A 17637-nucleotide genomic window follows, 5' to 3' on the forward strand; every position below is an offset into this window, starting at 1 on the left:
ATGCTGGAGGAAGTCTAAACAGGGCTCCATTCAGAACTTGCCAGCACTGCTGTCTTAAAACAGTGGGCAAAGTGCACTGAGTGAGACCAAGCTCCTGTCTAACCCAGAGCTGAGCAATGAACAGCAAAGAGTTGATTAAAGCACAAACCATACACAACCTGTGGTTCTTCATTCATGCAAATCACAAAGACCATCTCTTGTGTTAATGAGATTATCCTTTAATGAGGCCTTAAATAGACTGGGTTGCAAGCTGCATGCCCTCTAGGCACAGGCAATAATTCTTCTTACCGTATTAAATATATATTTACCTAAGCTTCCTGGTGGGACATATTTAATAGACAGATTCATCACGCCTCGATGATCCACACCATTAATAGCAGAAAGGCTCTGAAAAAGAAAGATCCAGGATAGGCTAACCATGCGCTTGTATTACCACAAAATACACGGCAGCATTTAAGATCAGTAGGGATATTCATACAGATTGTCCTAGGTATTCATGCCTGGGGCAGTCTGTTCTCAGGGGAGGGCTCTTCCCAAACCAGTTTGGGGCCTTTGGGTTCTGACAGATAAAGTGAGGAAGCAAAGCCTCAGTGATTTTATGAATCCAGCTTGAGACACATTCAAGGGGCTTGATTTTTCAGAGGGAAGGTGCTCATTACTTTCTGAAAATCAGGCCTCTTGAAAGGGATCTCAAACTGGGCATCTCAACATGGAGGCACCAACAAGTCAATCGTCACTCGATACCCAAGTTATCTGACTGTCAGGGTGTGTTGCAATGCCTAGTTATATGAGGAAGGAGGCTGTGGCATCGAGATGTTCTAATAACCTTCTCCTCCATGCAGCATGTGAAGAAAACAGAAATAGTATGACACTTTTTGCTTTGCCTGGACCGCTTTCCGATTGATTTCCAGGTGCAATGTAAACTGTTGCCTTTGACGTAGAAATTGCCATGTGGTTTGGGTCTTGCCTCTCTGCTCTCATTCTACTGTGGCAGTTAGAGATCAGATGAAGCACTAACAGATCCCAGGTTTATATTGGGCAGTAACAGTAACTTTGCAACTGATGCCCCACTCCAGCCCCAAAGGCCCCATTTCCAGGTGGAGAGCTGTGTCCTTTCATTGGCGCTGTGCCATTTTGTCAAGCTGTTACTTAAGATATCGACTTCAGAATATTTTATCAAAATGTTGAAGATCAGAAACTCTCAAGCAAAATTAACAAATTTAGTAGGATACCAGCTGAGACATACTTACCCGTGGCTTCAGCATGTACCAGTTGAGTTTCTTGTTGCTCCAATCCCAGCTGGCTAGGTCTATTTCTATCTCTCCCAAGAAGCTGTTACGTCCCAGTGGATCATTGTGCCACACGGAAAGATTTAATTTTTGGATCAGCAATACCATTTTCTCTATTCTATACTAGAGGAGAAAAAGAGGGTTGGACTGTTCAAAATATTTTGCTTTTGTCTGAAGGTTAAATATAATTTTAAGATAGACCTAATTTTTCATCATTGCAAACACAAAGTAATAACCTGTCTCAGTTCAGCCCAAAAAAGAACAAACCTATAGAAAACAAACCAAAAAAGAAACCAGCTCAGTGCTTATTTCGAAGGATTGGGTCCCCCCTTCTTTGGAAAATTATAAATCTCGTGTCAGCCTAGCTTTGTGCTGCTTCATACTCCATTCAGATATTGCTAATGCCTTTTTCTGGGAGCAGGGAAACAACGACTTCTGTTTTTATAAGAATTATTAAAAAGGATTTTTTAATTTTAATTAATCCTTCAAGCTCTCATCAGTAAGATCATAGTGGTGAATGCTGCATATTCCCATGTTATGAATGGTAGCCAGTGCAGGATAGAGGAAATAAATAGCTCGGGCACAGCTTGTCATAGAGCTCTCAAAACTCATTAAAACTCCCTCTTCTAGTCCCCAGTATTGCCAATCCTAAACAGTCAACCCTCCCAATAAACATAAGATTAGCTTTAAAAGCCATGAGATTTGTAGAGAGAATACATATTGGGGTCTTTTTATTGGCCCTCTGCTTTTACAACCTTTATGATTTACATTTTCAAATGTTCCTTCTAGTGTTCCTACCAGGAACACTAGAGTTTTTTGCCTTTAAGAGAAAGCAGAGATTCTCATGTTATCACAGGCCTCCAGTAGCTGTGGCTTTAAGAAACCCACCAAATTATCATAAGACTCATGATAAAGTCATGAGGGTTGGCAACATCTCAAATCTCTGATTTTGGGGATTAAGGAAAGGTTTTAGCTAATCTCCACTTTTTTTGCATTTGTTTAAAGTAAATTTGTAGCCTCTCGTTCTTGCAAAGAGCCTTGAAAGTGCAACCCAAACAGGGCAGGATACCAGCCACTGATTTTTTCAAAAGATCTGCAGTTATCCGCAAGCCACCCCTTCTCCTTCCCCACCCAGCTCCTCCCCAGGCTTTGGGGTCTGTAAAACCCTCATGCATAAGTCCCTTGATATTTTGGAGGACCCCAGACCTATTTATGCAGTGGGAACAGTGGCACCCCAACACATTACTGATGGCACTAGAGTCACTAGCACAAGCTTCCTCCAAGCCAGGACCTACACATGAGCAGGGTCCTTTGCTAAGCTGCCAGTGTTAAGGGCAGAAGGGAACCAACAGATCATCTAGTCTGCTTTCCTGTATATCAGAGGCCAACAGCACCCCCCAGCACCCCACACAAAACCCAACAACTGAAATGAGACCAAAATGTTATAGTCCACACGAGACTAGTCTATTATGTGCCACAGGCAGAGAATAGGAAGGACCGAGATGCATCAGTGCCTGAGGCTCCTGCAATAGCAGGGAAATGATTAGGTGACATGAGGAGAGGCTGTTTGATAGCCTGGGCTAGTGGTCACACAAGCCTGACAGCTAATGACCTGAGTACTCATCACGGTTTTGACAGGTCTCACTCGGTGGTCTTGGTCAAGTCACTTAACCAAACTTAATTTCCTCAGTCCATGAGGGTTTAATAATAATTACTCACCTCATAAGAGGGGATGTGACACTTCAGTAGTTACCATTTATAAAGGACTAACGGTCACCAGAATGCACACAGAGTTTTATCCAATGTTGCTTTTGTGAGCTGTATAGGCCCAGCTCCTTCTAGTTTATCTAGCCACATCACAAAACCCAATATAGTATCCTTGCTGGCAGCCTCACCCTAGAGGTCAAAGCATGACTGAGCATGGTGGCTGGGCTATCTTCTCAGTCATGGAAGAGGAAGGCTGGGTGACATTGCAGGGGACACCAAGCTTGAGGCCAGATCCAAAGCAGTTAGGAGTACCCACAATTCTGAGTAAAGTCAACAGGGGCTTGCAAGTACTCAGCACTTCTAAGGATTAGCCCTGAGTATTGCTAGCAAGTTCCAGGTGTGCTACAATAAAGCTCTTTTCAAAAAATGTTCTTACTCTTAACACTTCGTTGTAAATGGGATTCACTGTTCTCTTCTTCACTGAGGTTTTTCTCTTGCCCATTCTAGCTTTGTCTGGGAGCAGGTAAGTTTTGACATACCTGGAAAGAGAGAACTCCAGCTGAGTAACATTCCCCACTGCCAGGCTCCAACAAACATGGGAGATTTCTGAACAGTTACATGGAATTTATGCTAACAAAAGACCTAGAGTTGACAATCTGGAAACAAAACTAAGAAACCTGTTAGAATATTCACTTGGCTTCTGCGTGAAATTATAAATCGTTCAGTGGAGATGGATGAACTCTACAGAAACCAGAAGCAGGTGGCTCTCCAGCCAATATGTAAAACTGGTAATGATTTAGAAAGCACTAGAGACCATTTTCTGTAACAGTAAATGGGGTAACGGATCAGCTGTCATACCATAAGATATCTGTACGTGCGAGATCAGTGACATTGTGCAAGGGTGAAATAAGAGAGGAGGAGAGATGGGATGTCCCAAGGAGACTGAGCCTGTCATGTTTGAGTCCAAACTGTGTTGGTGGTAATCAGAAGCTACCACTGTCTGAAACCATCCAATTGCTAGTTGAGAAGCATCTACATCAGAACCACCACCATTACAATTAGGACCCAAGTGCTCTTTTTTAGGTATTCTCCACAGAGAGGCCAAGGATTGATAAGGCACAAAATGGAAACAGGAGAATATACCCCAAACATACTGTTAAATTTTATCCTGGACAAATGCTCTATTATCTGTATTGATCTGCAGCAGGCCCAAGGTGAGGGATGGGAGGTCTTCTGAACGTTTTGTGCTTTGGCAATGCCTGTCTAGCTTGCCATGCCAATACAGTGTTTGGAATTTGCCTGAGAAAGGAACTACCCTTTCACTCTCAGAAGTAATCACCTCCAGGTCAGGATTATGGCACACAGACGTGGGGGAAATTTGTGTGTTATTGCTTGGGCGACAGAGGATGATCACATGGATAGGGTACTGGATTAACAAACCTGGGTTCAATTCCCAGCTCTGCTTCAAACTCCTGGTGAAGTCATTCCATCTCTGTGCTCCAGCTCCCCATCAGTGAAATGGAGATTATAATTCTCCCCGCCTCACAGGAAAATGTATTAATGTTTGCAAGTTATTCAGATACTACGGTGATGGGGCCACATATGCAGATAGATAGATTTCCTTTCAGTGTATGGGGCACCTGTACACCAGAAGGAACGTACACATTTCTGGGTTCAAAATTTGCTACAGCAGAGTATTACTTGTGCATCGCACCAAAAGTGTTTCTTAAAAATTTCCCCCTTGCCTCCAATTGTTATTGTGGGTTTTGTCCTATGCTGTAGAATCTAGAAGACATTCCACTGACGCTCCTACAAAGCTAAAAGGGAGGTTATCCTTTTCAGCTTCACATGATGGAGAACCATGGACATCCACAAATGTGTGTTTACAATGTTGTGATGGTGGTTTTGCCACTACATGTCAAAGGTCTCTAGGAATCAAAACAAACAAGTGTCTGCGCATGAGCAGTATCATGCACCCATCTAAGTTCTCTCCAAGCTGCGCGGCTGCACAGCAGGCTATCAAGCAGATGGGGAGAGGCGCCTTGCCCCCAGTCCCTGACTCAGAGCTGCTGTGGTGAGAGAGGGCTCAGGGGAGTCCTCTCTCCCCGCCACAGGCCTGGGGCAGCCTGCACCCCAAACCCCTTACCCCTGACCCCACCCCAGAGCCCGCACTCCCAGCCAGAGCCCTCACCCTACGCCGCACCTCGATCCTCTTCCCCAGCCCTAAGCCCCTTCCCACACTCCAAACCCTTCAGCCCCACCCCCACCACACATCACTGCCATATCGGTGCACATAATAAAATTCATTCTGAATATGTATGTAAAAAAATTAGAGGGAACATTGGCACCCACATCCCCTATTGTCTTCAATATGATTTCCAGGTGCTCAGCCCCTGTCATGACCAGGGCCTGAAGTTTCAAAATCCCATTCAAATTTAAGTCAGTGGCAAATCCCTTATTGATTCCAGTTAGTGCAAGGCTGGAAGCCAGTAAAGCAGTACTGCCAAGCCAACAAGAGAAATCTGGAAGAGGGAGGGAGGAAACTAATGTTTGCTGTTTAGAAATGTATTGAACAGGTAAAGCAAGAATCCCCTAGGGCAAGCGATCAGACAATTTCTAAATAAAACCAAAACAAATAAGCCTCACTCACGGGTCAGATCTGCCTTTCTTCTCATCCACCACAGCCAGGTCCTTGCATTGGGAAACATAAATCTGGAATTCTCGGTTTTTCTCATCATAATCCAGAGCAAACTGAACAGTCCCTTGTGCATCCACGCTCCCAAAATCACCACTGTAGACGCTGAGAACGCTACCACTTACCTGTCCGGGCAGAAGAGTGAGGTTAGTGTTAGTAAGGCAGGTAGCCTTGTTATGCTGGGAAAAAGCAACAATTAAAGTACATTCACAGCAAAACACTCTGCAAAAAACTCTGCACTTGATCTTAGCTGGCTCATGGGTACCAACATAACACTGGCCCAATTCATGTGATTAAGGGCGGTGGGATCAATCCCTTGTGGAGTGCAGATGGGAATACTCTTTCAGGACTGTGCTTTGGAAATACTGGATGTCTAAATTCACCAAATGACACAGAATTTTTCTCATCCCGAGATCTCAAAGCGCTCTGAGAATTGGGTAGCTGGGTTGCCTGGCCACAGTAGAGTGAATGAGCCATTTTACCCCAGCACACATATCAGGACAGCTGTCTGTTACTCTAACCCAATATCACCACTGGATTTTTCAGAACAGAAATAAGTTGAGACTACCAGAACTCATTACATATAAATCTATAATTATCGGGGCAAATCCCAAAGCTCCTTACTCAACTGTTATGCAGTTTTTATTCAGGTTGATTCCCACTGATGCCAGGGAATGCCCCACCTGAGTAAGGACTGATGAAAAACTGAGCAAGAACCTCAGGATTAGCCCCATTGTTACTATATTGTTGGAGCACTCTCAATGTGCATGGTGCTGTACAAAAAAAAGAGGCAGACAAACCCCTGCCCTGAGGACCTGATGTTCTGTGAGATACATTCCTTTGTGTGCCTGGTTGCCAGGACTGCACGTACAAATTGTGCATCTGCACAGAGAAATGGATAGCTAGACACCTACAGAGTCTTCTGCACTCAAACACAGCTGTGCAAATGCTCACTGGCACTGGGCCTCCATTTTAAAAAAAAACAGCCCATCCCATTGCCTTCAATAGGAGCAGGTGATTAGGCAGAAATAACAAACAAGCAAAGAGTAAGTTCCATTACACCAATTACTTTGATTCATTGAAGGCATATGTTGATGGCATTGCAGGATACAAAGCAAGTCATTAACCTTCACAACATCCCCTGGGCAATATTTCATTCCCATTTATAGGGAGTTTTCCCTGCTATTCAGCCTCCCCTTTCTCCCTTCTTGACTTCATTCCATTACCCCTCAGGAATCCCCTAAATATTTCCTCTCAGTTTTGGGAGTCAAATTCACTGCCCTAATAAGGTGCTGTACTGGCTTACCCCAGCAGAGAGTTTAGAATTGGATTTTCTAAAGCACCTTAGTGAGTTAGACACATAAGTTCCTGAACTCACTAGGGCAGTCTTTAAAAATCCCCACCCAACATACCTTCCCCATACTCCTCTCTTCACCTAGCTAAACATATTTAGATCATGTAATCTTCCCTCAGTCCCATTTTTGTTGTGCTTCTCTGAACTCCCTCCAATTTGTTGGCAATGGAAAGATGGTCTTACTGTTGGAGCACTGGACTGGGACTCAGGAAATCTGAGTTTGGTTCCCAGCTCAGTCACATATGTCCTGTGTGTCCGTGAGCAAGTCACTTAATCTGTGCCTCAGTTCTCCAGCCATAAAACCAGGGTAATAAGCCTTCCTTTCTCACTGCATGGTTAGTTTTCTCTATTTAGACTGTAAATAGCTTGGAGCAGAGTTTTTTTTCTTATTCTGTGTTTGCATAACACCTAGCATAATGAGACCTTGATCTTGGATGGGGCCTCTAAACACAAACTATAACAAATAATAAAAAGAAAATACAATCATTACAGCAATCCTCCGCCTCACAGTAACAAATGCCCAGAAATAATGGGAGACTCCAGGTGCCATAGCACCAGAACTAAATGCAGCGTCACTGCATCCTACTGCAAACCTCTTTTTAGCACGACGAGCCCATTAAGTACCTACCGAGGAGACTGATGCCATGTCAGAGGAGTGGCTGCCAATGCTAGGAGTCTTTTTGTGTCTGTTAAACTGGAAGCTGATTTCTGAAGCAGTGTCCGATTCCGTCTGCGCAGAAAGTAACAAGCATCTTTAAACACTGTGGTCCGAGCGCTCTGAAGCACTACGCAGAAAAACCAATAGCTCAGCAGATTCCCATTAGAGACAGATGCAGGTTAGAAGAAGGTTTAAAAGGAATGTAATGCAGGGAGTCTCCTCAGGGATATTCCTTCGGACCGACTGAAAGATCATTAATTGACAACCAATGGAGCTGCATGCAATCTCCCTTGCTGAAGGGATCACCACAATGTTACAGCTTGGGGGAGAATGACCAAGGAGAGAAGTCCTGGGTATCCTTCAGGACTATTTCTGTTCAAAAGGATTTTTGATTCAACTTCCCAAACCTAAGGCATAGTTTAGAATTATTCAGGGCCGGCTTTAGGGAAAATGGCACCCTGAGCAAACTTGTATTTTGGCACCCCAGGGCCCCACTGCCTCCCCCTCAGTCCTCACTGCCTCCCCACCCTACTCCCCCGGTCCTCACTGCCTCCACAGGCTCCCCACCCGGCACTCGCTAACTTCCCCACCCCATTGCCCCAAGCTCCCTTCTGCGGCCTCACACCCCAGGCCTGCCCTGCTCCTTGACCACAGCGCCCTGGGCGGTTGCCCACCTGTAAGGCTGGACCTGCGAGTGCTCCAAGAGGTCATCTCCAGAGTTTGTGGTTTAATCAACACTTTAAAAGAGCATTTGTAACCATGTATTTTACTGAGATGAAGGTTCTCAGTGGATGTGATTCATGTTAAAGTTGGAGGAGTTTGGGCTACACGCAGACCCCTACCTCAGACAGAAGGACAGGGGTGGATCTGCTCAGCTCTTTGGTTCGTTCGGGCTCAAGAAGTTGGTGAGTTATCATTTGCGGCTTATTGTACGCTGTAGGCACAAAGGGGAAAAAAGGCAACAAATTGTCCTATGGGCTGAGGCAGGAAAACATAATGAAGACAGACCCAAGTTTCCATTAACTGTGGCATGTACTGTACATAGGGCTTGGGTTGACCTAGGGAAATGATGTTGGAAAGTCACTGAAGTTCTACCCACTTACTTCACATCTGAATTTAGCCCTATAAGTTGAATTGTATCCCTGGATACTTTTTAGCTAACTTTTCTGAACTATTTTCAATGGGTTTTCATTATATTTGTCGGAATATGTCAACTCCCTCTAGCGGCTAATTTAATTTGAATAATAACCTAAAGAATTGTGTCACTCACTGTCTTCAGTCTGAACAACAGTTTATCTCCTTGTTAATTTAGGATAGAATGTAAACACAAACAAACATTTCTGATATTTTCATCTCAGTGTATTGCATGCAGTATTCACTGTCTGCAAAAAATCACTAAGTGTTTGTGCCTAGAATTTAGGAGTTGTATATGCTCTCCTTCCAATACTTCTGATAAAGTCAGGCAGATGCTTATTTTGAATCCAACTTTCTCTTTGTAGTTATGTAGGTACCTGATACAAAGCCCACTCAAGTCCAGGGGAAGAATCCCACAGATTTCAGTGGGCCTTGAATCAGATCATAAGTTATCAAATTCATTATCATCATCATCTAATTTGATCTTGAGGCTGCATGAGATATGGGGGGGAAAAGGCATCTCACTCCTTAATTATTGTTCAGAAGAGCGATGCTGGTCACGGACATCTAACGACGAGTTCAGTCACACCAGTATAAATCAGGGAAACTCCACTGAATTTACTCAGTTCCTCCTGCTTTACACCGGTGTAACTAGGAGCAGAACTTGGCCCTGAGATTTTGGTCAGTCTTCAAACACCTGGTTTGCACCGATTCTTATTAACATTAAAACAAAACAAAAACAAACAAACAAAAATCAGTTACCGCATTGGCGCTGACTAGCTGGTTTTCCAGAACATATGGCAACGTCTCAGGGGGGAGGAGCTAAACTTCAAAATTAAACAAACGGTGATGGGGGGCAGGGAAAAAAGAGCCTGTTGCATTAACAAAAAATAAATAAATAAATAAATAAAAAAGTTTTGAAAGTGTACCATGTTAAAAAGAGGGCTAGGCATTTAAACAGCCAAGTTAAATAAAACCTATTTGATCCTTGTTTAAACTTCTTTCCAATGACTAACCCCTTTCCAAAACAATGGGCTTGATTTTAAGATTACACACACACAAAACGTATCAGTCGTGAAGGCCAATACATCCTACCAAGCTACAACGATCAAAGTGCCGAAGCACTCTCTCAGCACTATGGAAACCTACAAGTCATTTTCACCTCTAAACTGGAACACAATAAGCTGCTGATTCCAACCCTCCTTCCAGGTTTATTATTTTGCAAACAAATTACATTAAAATAACTCTACATAGTTGGTTTTGCTACCTTCAGAGCTTCTGGCTCTGAACAAAACTTCATAGCAATCTTAAAATAGAGGCTGAAATCCTGGTCCCCTGTGCAAAGGCCAAATAACTGAGCTGTGCAGTGTGTAGGAGGGACCTGCTGCAGCATCACCTCTTTCAGCCTCCCACAACACAGGGACTGCAGCCAGCAGATCTGTATTCTGCCATAGTCCCACCCCCATTATGCCACTGATTGAACTGCCAACGCACAGCCTTTTCACCAACTCACTGAAGCTCTCCCAGGGTTTCACCTAGGGAAACGTATGACAAGCCAAAGATGAACATCAACTTGGTTAGAGGTTTGCGGGGTGTGAATCAGCTTTCTAATTTGATGATGAAACATTCTTTGCTTAGTCCCCGTACAAGAACCCAATGGCTGCAAGATCCAGGCCATAAAGTGTGAGCTTATGAAAACGTAAAACAAAGAGGAAAGACAGACATTACTCACTCTCACTGGTTGTGTAAATGTTCACCATGCTCTTGGCTAGATTAGCGCTATTCGCTCGTGCCAGAGCCATGGCAACAGGCGATTGATCCTCGTCGTCTTCTGGAATAAAATTAAGAACCAAAGCACCAAAATAAGCAAATGAATAAAAAGAAACAATAGATCCAGGGCATGTGGGTCTCACTGTTGGCGTGTTAATTAAATAATTAGGACACTAACTGGATTAAATAAAGGAGGAGATTAAAAAGCACATGTGGCAGTTTAGGCACCTAACTTTCAGTGGGAGGCTGGCATCTAACAGCCATTTGGGCCTTTGAAAAATCTCCCCCAAAACAAAAATGTATTTCCATCATGGAAAAGGCAAACAATTAAAGGATTAATCTAGTCACCAAAATAGACCATCACAGGCACAAAGCTTCCCACACAACACCTGGCAGGATCATTCCTGTGATAACATGTAGACAAATAAATTTAATTATATCTTTGAAAAACTGCCTGGTACCTACATCGAACACAGTTCTATTCACTGAAATTGCAACTCAGTATTTCTATGTCAGGAGAAACAGGGAACAAGTCATGACATGGCAGCAAGACTTGAAAATAAGGGTAGGGGAAGTTTAAAGAAAATGTTTTTAACTAGATCCTAACTTGGTACTGTTCTAGGCCGTGATAAAAGTAGAATGTGGCTAGGGGGACTGCGTATGAAACTCGGAGCCTTCCACTTCTGTCACTGGCCATAGGAAGACAGCCCACATTTTAAGAAAAACAGCTCCAGTATTGCAAGTACAACCCAGGGTTGTGAGTTCAATCCTTGAGGGGGCCATTTGGGGATTGGTCCTGCTTTGAGCAGGGGGTTGGACTAGATGATCTCTTGAGGTCCCTTCCAACCCTAATAATCTATGATTCTATGAAAAGGGCCTTAGAGAAGAGAATATGCAGGGAAATAGAAAAAACCCTACTTGTTATGACTTCATAAGGGATGCAGGTGGAGTTCAATACCTGAGAATATAGCTGAGTCAGTTCCTTGAATCGCTTCTCTCTCCATGGCTGGTTCTTTGGACCTTAGGTTGTCTGCAGGCTCATGTGTCTTAGCCTCAGGGAGCTCTCCATTAGTTTCCATGTTTTCTTGAATGCCCAGATCAGACCTTTTATCCCTATCACTATCACTGTCTGAATGTACAGGTTCTATCAATATCTGAATCCTACTCGCCAATGAGTCCACCTTGCGCCTGCTTTCTTCAGGCATGACATACTCATCTGCAGGCGTTTCTGGTTCAAATGTGCTGCTGGGCCCCTCTTTCGTGGGCGATTCTATTTTGATTGAAGGCACTCGCACCGGCAGTTTGGATCTCCTCAAGCAGCGTTGTGTCTTTCTCTCCTCCTCCTGCCTCCCATTACTTTCAGTCAATGAATTATTTCTAGTAACCACGGCCCCTTTGCTCTTGCCATATGTAGACCTGGCCATAGAGGAGGCTGAGCCCTTTCTTGAATGGGCTACGTAGCACGGTTCATCTTCACTAGATGACAAGGTCACTGTTCTTTTATAGGGAATTCTGGTTTTCATGTAGACATTGGACTTTTCTTCACCATTTTGGCTTTGATTAGATTGTACAGAAAGAGAGCGATTCAATGTGAACGGTCTCCCATTTGACCCTACCACACTGGGCTTTTCAAAGGACTCCTCTGAAACGTTACCTGCAGTATCTGCACCTTTCTCCCAAAAGTTCCTCAGGTTCTTGAACTGTTCACGATCTAGGCCAATTTCCTCATCTTTATTGCTCATGGAAGAGATGGTATAGTTGGCTCCTTGCTTCAGAACCGGATCGTTGTCTTCCTCTCCAGACAGTAATGTTGAGCTTTTAAGTGACTCTCTCTTTGCATGACTGCCCTCAGTCTGCTCTGTGTGATTCACAAGAGTCTCTGACCTGAACAGGCCTTTGCTTGCTTTCCTCTTGACTGGTATCTTGCTGGCAATATTCGTGTCTTTAGGGGGAACATTGTGCATTGCTGGGGTGCCACTGAGCACATCAGGAACCTCCACCCCAGAAGAATAACTGGACTGAACCATATCCTCTTCTGCGAGCTTGGCAGGCGACAGAGGTACTTCATGACCTACAAAAACAAACATTCACAGCCTATTCCAAGAGCTCACAACACCTCACCAGAAGGTTTGTGCTACAGCTGATCAAAAAGAAGAGGAGAAAATTTTGGAGAAGTGGCCAGCATTCCCTCCTTCCCCTTTCCCACCGCCCTCAAATTTTGAAGTTTCAAAAACAAAATATTCAAAAACCCCACCCAGCTCTAGTTTGTCCCTGTGAGGCAAGATAAGCAGCACTGCTGGCACAGCTTTGACTCGGTTTCGATATTATTCATATGCACTATTTGTGATGCACTAACAGTGTGCTTAGTGCTGTACAAGAGACAGAAGACAGGTCCTAACCCTGAGGAGTTTACAAGCCAAACAAGCAACATATGACACACTGGGGGATCCAAAAAAGCTTTAGTCAGAGGGTTTCTCTCCCTGCTTCCTGTCTTTGACATAATGTGCTAGAGGGTTAATGTTTTGTGTGTTTCAGGGAACCCATTCCTATGTGCTGAGGCAAGAACTGCCCTTCATCATACACACCAAGCAATGCTTTGTACCTAGATGCCTTCCATGCTGCATAATAAATGTCACATTGCTGAAACAACGACAAAAACCCTCACCTTTTTCAGACAGCTGCCAGTTGTCTGTCGTACGTACTCCAGTGTTGCTCTCTCCTGGCGAGACATCATTTACACTGGATCTCTGCAGGGAAAATAAACCCCATCAGTGTATATAATCTGGCGAAACATCTGGGTCTCTCACCAAATCAATTCTCTGCCATTGTAGAGGCGTCAGGCACTGGGGCCCCTCAGTACCTCCTGTTCTCTGCTTATGGCACACACTAGCTTAGTCTCCAGAGGGCTTTAATACTTTAGTGTAGGGTATTGGGAAAGCTGGGTGGGGCTTAGTAATTTGTGATACAAGGCCAGACTAGATGATCGGGTGGTCCCTTCTGGCCTTAAATGCTATAAAAACTGGAAAGACGTTGTCTTGTATCTCAGCATAAACACCAAGCAGCCAGTCTTTGGAGCCCGGCAGGTAGACATAGGCTACGTACAGATCGCAAGGATAATCAAGCAAAATATAGAGGCTGTGTGTACACTACCTCATTTGATGAGGGTGGCAGTATGATGTGTCTTGGTTTTGGTTTTGGCCAGGTATTATGTTCCTCTGAAGAATCCAAAGCAGTTGTACTGGATCTGCAGAAGATGAGAGACGCCTTAGCAAAGATGTAGATTCCAACACCAAATGCAAAGGCACATTTTGTGGGGAGATTTTTCAGGGTGACCTAACCTTCTTTCACACCTGCTCAGTGCTGTTTAGCTAGTTTTTTGTTACCTTCATAGTGTGTGTCTGCTCTTCATCCTGACATCTATCTACTCAGATCATCCAGAGCCAGTGACTTCACTTATTTATTTCATTAGCATTTGGAATGGCTTGGTGCATGATAACGGGCCCGATCCTTGACTCTGGGTTATACGGACTACTCTCCCATTGCAGTCAATAGGGTCTTTAGAGACATTGCTCAATAAAAATAAAGGGACAAATCTCTAGGTTTCCTTGGGGTCAGATTTTCCCCTTCTGTAGGAAAACCTGAGGGAATAAAACTCCATGGAGATTTCTCCACTAGAATCTCCTTCCCGATATGTTCCATCATCGGAGTAGGATTGGCACTGGTGCAGAACAGGTGGTGGGTCCAGCTCCTAAGAGACTCATATTTCCTAGCTGTGCCCTAGGAGACACAGGAGACCAGAGCCATCTGTGAGAAGGCCCCATGCCAATGCACTGGCCTTTGTTAGCTAGCCCCTGGCCTCTCCCTACCATCCGGCACTGAGACTCCAGTGGAGTCATTCAGCTGTGCCTTTCCTAGCTGGAAGCTTTCCTGAAACCTCTACCTTAAATGGAGGCATCAATGTGTATTTCCTCCCACCCGCCAATGCCCACTCCTTCCCAGGCCAGCCAGTGCAATCTGCTGCTCAGAGAAGGCTCCCCAGATCTCATGCTGCCATGGAGGCAGATGACCTTTTCTGCACAGAAGAGGGAGGCCCTTCTAGACCTGGTTCTGGGAGGCACTGGGCATGATTGGGCCCCCAGCTCTTCCTCATTTCACTCCAAAAGCTTAGCAGGGTTTAGACATTTATATGGACAATAGGAACAGCCACAATTACATTGGACAGGATAAAAATAAATCCTATGGAATATAATATAATATAAGTAGAGATATACCTTTCTCCTAGAACTGGAAGGGACCTTGGAAGGTCATTGAGTCCAGCACCCTGCCTTCACTAGCAGGACTGTTTTTTGCCCCAGATTCCTAAGTGGCCCCCTCAAGGATTGAACTCACAACCATGGGTTTAGCAGGCCAATGGGTTTAGCTATCCCTCCCCACAGCAGAAGTCAACTGTCTGCAAGTTGGGAAGAAACTTCCCCATGACCAGGCTATGTGATTGCTTGCCCCTTTCTTGGGCAGTTCTGGCCAACATCAAAGACAGCATAGTGAACTTCCTGACTGCTAGTCAGACTCAATACAGCAATTCCAGTGTTCAGGTTTGACCCCCAGGGGACTTTTGCCCAAGTGAGGACTGAGAAAAACAGAGTGTAAAATCCTGAGGATTTCAGGATTTGGCCCAAATGAAATTTAAAGAACTTCTGTGCTGGCAAAAAGTACACAGAGAACATCCTTCGGCAAGGAAACTCTTTTACACCGTGTCCTTTATTAAATACTCCCCCGATAAACCGCATTGAGCATGGCTGCATCGTTGTGCCGCATGTTTAACAATCCATTGCCTTCCTGTTTCTCAGAAGGATTTCTTATTTTGCTGACTGAAATGCAAATAAGATGGGAGCAACAAACAGAAATGCAAATATTTTAATGGTTTATCCAGAGCTTATTAATACCAAAGGCAGTCACCACTTTGCTCATACTTGGATGGGGTATTTTTTCCCCCAATCAAGCTACGATGCGGCGTACTGAATTGTTAAAAGGGGTGGCAAGGAACTGCCAAGAAATGAGCAACCTTCCCAAAACAGCTTCTTTTGTTAATGACACTCAGCTGCAAAAAGTTAAACAAATATAAAACCACCATTTATCTGAAGAGTTATCAATAATATTCTGAGATTGGCCATTGCTGCCTTTTTTGCTGGCCCCTTATCAAATCATGCAGGAAAAGCCTTGATGGAATAAACACATTACCAGACCTTTATTAAGAGAGGTTAACATCTAACAATTCCTTGAAAAGTATTTTAAGATATCCCTTCGTAACCAAAGGATCAGTTAAAGAACCAGGATCTTGCTTGTTATATTTAATTTTCACGAACAATAATGGAAAGCTTGTGCAGCCAACATGCAGCACTGAAACTGTTGTCCTTTGTCAGTTACCTCTTGGCTCCCAAGTCTGGAGCGAGCTCAGGGAAGAGAGGACTGGTTGCGTCTGGTGGCAGTGAAGCTGCTCTGCCTTCCAGGCTCTGCCGGATGTGTTCGTTAGGCTCATCTATTATAACAGAGAGGATTGGGAAATGACATTTTAATTAAAACTGTGACAGCCGCTATGTTTTATTTTGGTGCAAGCAAACACTTGTTAAATGATTCATACCAGAGATAAACCATGAAATTAATGCAGGGTAATTGATATAGAGGCAGGCTGGCCGGCTCTCCACTCCCACATTCTCGCTCAAAAGATCTGCCAGTTTCATTGGGGGTGGAGAGTGCAAAAGAGACATGCACACACACCACTTTCAAAAGCAGCATTGGCAAAAGCATGTCCCAGTCCCCTGTTATATGTCAGAATAAACAGATCTGGCTAATGACTACTAATGATAGAAGCTGTCAAACCAGCTATAAACCTTAACAGGACACTGCAGTGGTGGTCAATAAAGTTAATCCATTCCAGGATTTGAATTCAGCTGTTTTCCTGTTTTGACTCAAAGTCTTCTGATCTTGGCAAACAGAGGAGGCCAATCGCATTAATAAGAGGAGATCCCTATTGTTTGTACTGGCACAGGGCTAAGCTGTGTCTTCTGAGTTTTACTGAACCAACTGACAGGGAAAAATAAAAATAAAAAAAACAAGAGAAGACCAACGTTTAAAGCAACAAGCCAGGGTACAAAAGCTGCCTTAGAAACTCAGCTGTCAAATATATCTACTGTACAACAAAAAAGGGTTAAACTCTCAAACAGGGATGAAAAAGTCAACTTGTTCTGAGCAATAGAAACTACATGGTATCTTAATATATTTATTCACCACCCAGCAAGGCCTATTGGACAGAGACAATGTACCTCTTACTAAACCTGCCAGCACTCTTTAGATTATAATGTATGAAACAGACCATACACGGGCTCCTGTTCAAAGGCCCAATATACCACATTATATAACTTGGTATCCCTGGCTGTTCAGCTATTGGTTTGCAAAAACGTGGGTCAAACAGCAGAGAAACTCTCTATGGACAGGTTATGATTCAGCTGCTTACTACATCCACCAGGATTATTACACCTTCTTTGGAAGCATCTGGTGCTGGTCACTGTCAGACCAATCACTGGACCAGGTGGATGACTATCTGAGCCAACATGGCAACATCTACGTTCCTAAGATCTGAAAAATCACGCTAGGTTTTTAGTCTGTGCATTATCATGTGTCAAAGATTCTGCAGGCCAAATTCTGTCCTCACCTGCATCTATGTGACTCTGTCTTCACCGGGGTTGCTGAGGTGTAAATGAGGGCAGAATACAGTCCCCGCAATTGGAATTTAAATAACAGTTCTGTTGGTGATGCACAAGCCAGAACTTTCCTAGAGAGGCTGTGGTTCTGCCAGTCTTACAGGAGTAACATAAGCAGATATAACCCACACTCAGTGGCCTGCTCCCTGTATGTAAAAATGTGCCACTTTTTACTCATGCAGTGTTGTATAGCCTCACCCACCGTGAGTCGCCATTTTTACATGATCTTTTTTCAGAGAACGGCACAAGTAGTAGCATTTAAATGTACCAAG

At 44.0% G+C, this 17637-nt stretch overlaps 1 protein-coding gene across 2 annotated transcripts in view; it reads right to left on the reverse strand.

The window, feature by feature from the left end:
• LOC123377618 (synaptotagmin-like protein 4) overlaps nucleotides 1-17637 on the reverse strand; it is a 63209-nt gene that overhangs the window by 15206 nt on the left and 30366 nt on the right. For both annotated transcript variants that reach the window (XM_045030730.1, XM_045030731.1), the window contains exons 4-14: nucleotides 16032-16143; nucleotides 13758-13851; nucleotides 13273-13354; nucleotides 11566-12678; nucleotides 10570-10668; nucleotides 8546-8637; nucleotides 7674-7775; nucleotides 5647-5816; nucleotides 3433-3535; nucleotides 1251-1412; nucleotides 309-387 (exon numbers count right to left, since the gene is read on the reverse strand). In XM_045030730.1, coding sequence (XP_044886665.1) covers nucleotides 309-387; nucleotides 1251-1412; nucleotides 3433-3535; nucleotides 5647-5816; nucleotides 7674-7775; nucleotides 8546-8637; nucleotides 10570-10668; nucleotides 11566-12678; nucleotides 13273-13354; nucleotides 13758-13851; nucleotides 16032-16143 — 2208 coding nt within the window. The remainder of the gene's footprint in view (nucleotides 1-308; nucleotides 388-1250; nucleotides 1413-3432; nucleotides 3536-5646; nucleotides 5817-7673; nucleotides 7776-8545; nucleotides 8638-10569; nucleotides 10669-11565; nucleotides 12679-13272; nucleotides 13355-13757; nucleotides 13852-16031; nucleotides 16144-17637) is intronic.

The sequence above is a fragment of the Mauremys mutica genome, chromosome 9 (assembly GCF_020497125.1).
Source record: "Mauremys mutica isolate MM-2020 ecotype Southern chromosome 9, ASM2049712v1, whole genome shotgun sequence".
Lineage (NCBI taxonomy): Eukaryota > Metazoa > Chordata > Testudines > Geoemydidae > Mauremys > Mauremys mutica.